Consider the following 6,965-nt stretch of genomic DNA (forward strand, 5'->3'; position numbering starts at 1 on the left):
ACTCGTTAATTATTTTATTCACTTTACACCAATTCAACATTCAACCCTCTTTCATTAAACATCTGTCCAGAAGAATTTCTTCTTCAAATTAAGTAACAACATGAACAATTCCCACTTGCACCAAGTTCTTTCCATTGAATATAATAGGAAATTACAGAGCTTTAAATTGAAGTGTTAGTATTTAATAGTGGAGAAATCCCCCTTGGCTGCGAAACTACTCAAACTCAACAACAAAAATAATATCAGTGACTTTAGTGGTAGTTATGGCCAAAGTTAAAGTGGAGACCACACAGCCATACAATAGAAAATAGATGTTAAATTAGAGATAAGCCATCTTCAGACATTAACTCCTGAGAATGTCCGCAGAATTGAGTCCAGACCTTCTCTGGAGTTTATCATTCACACATGAACAGCAAATCAGTACAGGCATTCAGGTGAGGGGGGGGGGGGGGTTGCAGCAGGTAGAGGCAGGGCATACTAATTCTGCTGCAGAGATCACATGTTTTTGTTTACAGCACATCAACACCGCTGTCACCAAAATCTTAAAGGTTCAGTGTGTAGAATTAAGTGACATCTAGTGGTGAAGTTGCATGTTGCAGCTGAATATCTTCCACCTCACCCTCCCCTTCCAAACATGAAAGAGAACCTGTGGTAGCCTTCAAATAACATAAAAACTCAAAAGGTGTTTAGTTTGTCTACACTGGGCTACTGTAAAAAAAATCTGCCTACGTCGAGAGGACCTCCAGCCGATATAACTATAAAGTATTTAAATATATAAAGCTCATTTTAGGGTAAGGAAAACATTTGCAGAATTGAAACACACAAGAAAAAACGTCAATGGCATTATCGTATATCCAATGTCTACCAATAGATCCCTTTCACCTAAATCATACACCTTTAACTTCTTCGTTGATGTCTTCATTATGTATGATACCGCTTTTTAATCCTGAGATATTTGTTTCCTTTTTGTTTTTTGTTTTTTTCATTTTAGAAACTTCTTCTGCTCTGTTTGCAAATGAGCTCATCCGGCCTTTTCCAGCGTTTCAGGATATTATCTACATTTTAGTGTAGGTCTGAAAAAAAAATATGTATATATGCTAAGATGTCCACACTATACCAATTGTGTAAAGAAAGTAGTTTGTAGAAAACGTCAGAATTGTCTTTCAATATGCTGCTTTAGGTAATATACAAATAAAGCATGTGTTCCTGCAGTGAAATAACAAATTACATTCAGTTACCAGAGAAAGAATATACACTTCACAGACTCCATGAGTACAGACAAGCTCAGTGCATAAAAACCTCCTGGGAATCCTTGTTATGGTAAATGACAGAAGTATCAAGCAGGTCACCTACATCCCTTGAATACTCCTGTGGGAGAAGAAAAGAAAAATGAGCGCTATAATCACCAGAGCAGATCCTTGATAATAGCGTTTTCAAACCGTGTGAAATAGAGTGATGACAGATCTTCTAATGGAGGCTTACATTATGCCTCGCTTTCATCCCTTTAGCTTGTCTCAGCACAGGATCCTGCTCTGGAAACACACAGTGAGCATCTTTAAGCCACAAATAACGATGCAAATATACTTACTCAGGTATATTTAATGCATTAACAATATTTTATAGCCCAAAAAAGGATTCCGCCTCGATTTATAATATGCAAAGAAATGAGAAGTTGCCTTACTGTGAAGTTTCCACATCTTTCTTGCCAATAGGGGCAAACCCACCACAAGCACCATCAGACAGGAACAAACCAGCAAAGACTTCAGGACAAAACTAAAACACAAACAACTGAAATCACTCATTCATCACTATATAGGGAATTTGCAATTTAGGAGTGTGGTCTGCATGTTAGGTGCATTTATTTATACCCTCTATAGGACACTATGTGGACTCATCGTATCCCACAATGCATCATGAAAAGAAGTGCACAACCAATGGTCACCAACCGAGCAATATTCACTTTCATGCATTGTGCTCACAGCATTGACAGGAGGAAAAAAAGCCAGAGAGACGAGAGGAGGGAGCGCGTCTGAACCGTCTCTCTCTCCCGTGATTCTACTCCTTTTTATTCTTTTCAAAAAACATCAGAGCTATCATGCGGATAAAGACATGAGGATCCCTAATATTTCTGATGACAATAGATAGTTTTTTTAATGAGCTGCACAAGATTGTGGTGGTAAAATATCTAATAAGAGCCGAGCAGCACATGACAGCACAAACTGCAGCTAATAAGTTTATTTCTACATTTAAACATGGTCAACACAAAGTGTTAATTAAAAATAAAAAAATGTATTATGGGGTTTTGCACTGGCTGATGTGTAATCCTGTGACAACCAGCGAAGAGAAATTGCGCCAGTTAGTTTCCGAAAGCATTTTATAATTTTGCCATTGAGGTCACTTTACAGTCCTCATTGTAAAAGTCCATACAGTGAGTAGGGGAAGGTGAGCGAGAGGGTGATTTGGGACACAGCCGTAGTGATCTTTACAGCCAGTCCACTAAGAGCATTTCCGGTTGATACTTTAACCGTCCTGACATTGTTCCACTATGGCCGAGATGATGACGGATTACTCCGCAAGAGCAGTACGATCATTATCTGTGCTTGGCGGAGCTGAACTTGGGTGAACTCCATCCTGCTGGCAAGGAGAACCTTCCATAATGGTTAACAGCGTGAGCAGCGTCCCATCAAATACAGGAGGCATGGTAAAGGAGTGGCAATTTATGTGTAAATGCAGTGTGTAAATATTCAATGTGGGGGAAGTGGAATCGTAAAGAAGTGCTTGACTCTTACCCTTGACCGTTCCAGGAGTCCTTGGAGATGGATCTGGGTGGAGGCAGGAGGTCATCAGACTGACACGCTGTTTGTGGGAGTGTTACAGATGTCGCTGCGGGGATAAAGATATTATACAAAAAGCTGAAAAATGATGTACAGTCACAGGTAGCAGCAGTACACACAGAGCTCTGCCATCAATATCCTTGATATGTGACTTGTAATAATCAATACAGCAAGAGACCTGAGAGCCTCAGTGGTATGTCAGAAACACATATTGATCGTGAACGCTGGGCGTGGCTATTTGTCATTTCAGCAGCTTGAAAATTGACATGGAGGGAAAAGGCCATAAGTCAGACAATTGTGCCTCCTTTCTTATCTACAATGCCCTGGTTTGAAAAGAGCTCAGGGACATTTTGGAATTTCAAGAAGCGAGTCAGATCCCAACGTAAATAACTCACAGTTCGCTGATTTGTCTGGTTTCTATTCCCTATAGGCTCAGCAGATGTTTCCCACACTGCAATATCACAGTGACAGCTTTGATCGTGAGATTTGGGCTTTGATAGACAGTGTTTTTAAAGCAGCAAGGATCAATGTGTTTCATAAGTTTCTGTTATAATGGTGAACTGTCCGATTTCAGATTAAACGTGGCAAAAATTTCAAAAAATGAGGTGAATGTGTGTAAATGTAATCGCTGTGAGACAAAAGCTCAGGCGTCAGACTGCTTTGATGTGACAAGCTGATGTCAGCCTGTCACTGATTTCTTTATATGGTCTCCTTCTCAAAAGACACTGCCCCCCCAAGAAGACTCTACTTGAGCATTGTAGGCCTATAATGTATTCTTCCACTCAAATAAACTGTGCAGGGCTACTACCATTATTATAAGAAAGAAATGGGTGAAAAATTCGACAAAAGTGAAGTTCACTTTTGAATTCAGTCAAATATATAAAATGCTTTTGATAACAATCCTGTCTTGTGCAACTTGATTCTCAACCTGGGGGTCCCATCCCCTTTGAGGGGTCGCGAGAAAATTCCCAGATGGTTGTGAAGAAGAAAATAATAGAATATTTTCAAAATAAAATTACATGTTTTAGATTTGACATTTTTTGAACATTCAATTGTCTCTGCCGGCCTCTCCATTTTTCTCGCTGTTTAAAGGTTTTTCGGGTAGTTTTTCTTCACTCTTGTTGAATGTGATGCATGAATTTGGGCTGTAGAAACACAATTTTATAGATAGATTAATTGATTGACTGACTACGGAGAAACACGTATCGGCTTCTCCATTGAATCTAGCAGGGGCTGCATTACACACTCACGGCGCAGTGGCACCAGACACCCAACCCATCCTCTGAATTGAGCGATGGGGGGAAAAATGAAACTGTTATTATACTGATTATACTGTTGGATCACGACTGTTAATGGTTAAGAAAAAACACTGGTCTAGATTGCCAACAAATGCAAAGATTTAATGTGAAACATGTCAACCTACTTGTCGTGGGTCGTGGTGTTACCAGCACCTGCACAGCTATCTTCTGGTATCCTGATGAACACCAGTACCAGCCAATGTCTCTCATCTGCAGATTCTTTAAGGTAACAGTGAAAGCTCTAGTTCTGTCATCGCTGATGGCCACTGAAGTATCTTCGTAGCTCCCTTCAGAACCCGTCCCCAGACAGGAGCTCCAGTCTCCACTCCGACACCACTTCTTCTCACTCTCTCTGTTGGCAAACAGACACAGCAGACAGGGGGGACAGACTGTCCATCAGCGTCTGACTTGGATTGAAGATTTCTAACAAATAACCATGTTTGATGAGTTTCGATTGTAAATTGTCCTTGCAGATGCACTGTAAAAAGGCTCAAGGTTGTTCAACCTAAAGAGCTATGTTCAATTACTGACTTGAAAACACATGTAGACTCAACTTAAGGATGATTTTTGATTTGATTCAGAAGAAATAAACGTGTTTCATGATCATTCATTGTTTGAACTACATACTCTGAATTAAAACAACTATGTTACATCGTCCATTCATGAAACCTTGCTTTCTCTGACACACAACACTAACATTTAATCCCTCAACAAACATTTTCAAGTTAAGATGACAAACTTAATTCACACAATTTGCCTTTTCAAGTTGCCATGTTAACTTGTACTTTAGGAGGCAATTTAACTTAAGTTTTGAAATTTATTCAATGTAGTTTCATTTAATATTTACATCATTATATATGGGCAAAACATCCATAAATCTGACTAAACTAAACTAAACTTGACATGAATGGGAAAATCAAACACCTGTATCTCTCGCTGTAGAGGCATTCAACTGAAACACTGCTCCCTTCCTCTCCTGTCAGAATGTTGTTCACTACTGACATACCTGCAAGAAAAAGATCAACTCACATCAATAGCCTGCATTTGTAATCCAACCATCTGAAGTACATGTTGTTTTTTTTCCCGGGGATAAATATTGATTTATGAGTTCAGAATATCACCACCACTCACCATGAACCACCTTGATGTAAGGGTATGTGGCAGCATCTCGGCTCCATATACCACCTATTTCCACGCCGCAGATGTACCACCCAGAGTCCTGCTCCTTCAGGTCGTTCATGGTCACCGTGAACACCAGCTGGACCGGGTCGTCGAAAATGCTCACTTTATCCACAGCAGGGTTGATGGCACGGGGGTCATCTGTTCGAGCTAAGCTGGTGCAGAAATCCCTCATGCTCCCCTTACACCAGTATTTCACGTAGCTGGCATACTGAGGCTCGTAATGGCACGGGACTGTGAGCGATCGACCCTCCAGGACTTCGAACTCTTCTGCTGTAGTAACCCCACAGAGGAGGGCTGAAGGAGAGTGGAGATGATTGAACACTGACCACAAGCTTGAACATCGGAACAGTCGCTCAGTGTTTCTTATCTGTGACTGGGGAACAGTGAAATTGGCCTTGAGCAGTGTTTAGTACAGAATCTACGGTTTCACTTTCCAATGGAACAAATCACTTCCTACTTTCAAGTTCCCTCACCATACTTCTTATTCCAAAATGGGATTATCCCTCTTTAATACAGAATTTTTGGGGACAAATAGAAGAGGCTTTTGAAGACTCGACAAAATAAACATCAAACATAGTTTAGCTTTGGGGCAAACAAAACCGAAGCTCGGAAGATTGAAAAAAAAACTGGCTCTTGCAGCAAACAGCAACTTTAAAACCTCTTCTACTTCGGCACTAACAAATGATAAATAAAGATGATGAATACAACTTTAAAGAGAAGTGAAGCTTAGGAAACATATGTTGCCTTGTCGGACTAGGATTTGCCAAAAGCACAAAATAAAGTGAGGTGGCGGCTGAATAGACATTAATCCTCCTTTAAAAATCTTTTTCATCAGTTACCAGCAGACAAAAATAAGCTGCAAATGATTATTGAGCCACTACTAGAATCATGACAGCAGTCATAGTAATTACCTGAGATCCATGGTAATAGGCTGACAGTGAGTGTGAAGAGTTGCAGCATGTTTCAGACACAGTGTGAGGTTTCCCCAAATCAGTTCTCCCCTTTTGTAAACACAGCCTCCGCACTGACAACTTCCTATTGGTCACGTGGGCGTTAGTTGGATCCAGATGGTCTAGATATTAACCATGTAGTTGCCAGTTAGGTTTAAAAGGCGGGGATGCTGTCAGGATAATAATTAAACTGAATTTAGTGCAACAAAAATGCATGAAAAATGTTGACCTATATGCTGATGTCCTATATATTCTTCTACATCCCAACAGGATTTGTTTACTTTTTCAGATGCACAAACCTCCAGATACTCCAGATTTATTTGACCTTCTATCACAATTTGAAAATGGACATATTTGCTGTCTTGGCAAAACTTATCAGAGAATGGATACTGCTCATATCTGTTAAGTAACTATGAAGCTACAGCCAGCAGCTGGTTAGCATAAAGGCTGGAGTCAAGGGGAAACAGTTAGCCGGGCTCTTTCCAAGGGTAACCCACCAGCACCACTATAGATCAACACCTGACACGTTTATGGGCGAAAACCACTTCTCATCACAGATGTGAGTGCCTCCTCAAAGTGAAGCCAAAGCGTCTTTATTGCCCCCTGGTGGCTGGCTGCAGTAGAGGTCATAAAACCTGCCTCATTAATCCTAAAATGTCAAATATACATGTGATAAATTGTACTCAAAGATGGTTTCGGTC

The 6,965-nt window shown here is 40.3% G+C and overlaps 1 protein-coding gene across 1 annotated transcript; it reads right to left on the reverse strand.

Annotated features, from left to right (window-relative positions):
- pigr (polymeric immunoglobulin receptor) lies at nt 1–6,351 on the reverse strand. Its single transcript, XM_062403954.1, has 8 exons — nt 6,226–6,351; nt 5,264–5,608; nt 5,057–5,138; nt 4,258–4,484; nt 2,790–2,883; nt 1,682–1,773; nt 1,483–1,532; nt 1–1,368 (listed from the first exon to the last, which is right to left on the reverse strand). Exons 1-8 carry the CDS (start codon nt 6,272–6,274, stop codon nt 1,285–1,287), a joined length of 1,023 nt encoding a protein of 340 aa, XP_062259938.1. The 5' UTR covers nt 6,275–6,351; the 3' UTR covers nt 1–1,284.
- Between the last annotated feature and the right edge of the window lie 614 nt (nt 6,352–6,965).

Source organism: Platichthys flesus, chromosome 14, assembly GCF_949316205.1.
Source record: "Platichthys flesus chromosome 14, fPlaFle2.1, whole genome shotgun sequence".
In the NCBI taxonomy this organism is placed as follows: domain Eukaryota; kingdom Metazoa; phylum Chordata; class Actinopteri; order Pleuronectiformes; family Pleuronectidae; genus Platichthys; species Platichthys flesus.

Excerpts from the sequence above, each read along its gene's own strand:
- pigr (XM_062403954.1), bottom strand. The coding sequence starts at position 6,274 with ATGCTGCAACTCTTCACACTCACTGTCAGCCTATTACCATGGATCTCA. Across the intron at positions 5,609-6,225 it reads CCTATTACCATGGATCTCAG|CCCTCCTCTGTGGGGTTACT; the intron begins GTAATTACTATG and ends ACTCTCCTTCAG. Across the intron at positions 1,533-1,681 it reads AAAGATGTGGAAACTTCACA|AGCAGGATCCTGTGCTGAGA; the intron begins GTAAGGCAACTT and ends GTGTGTTTCCAG.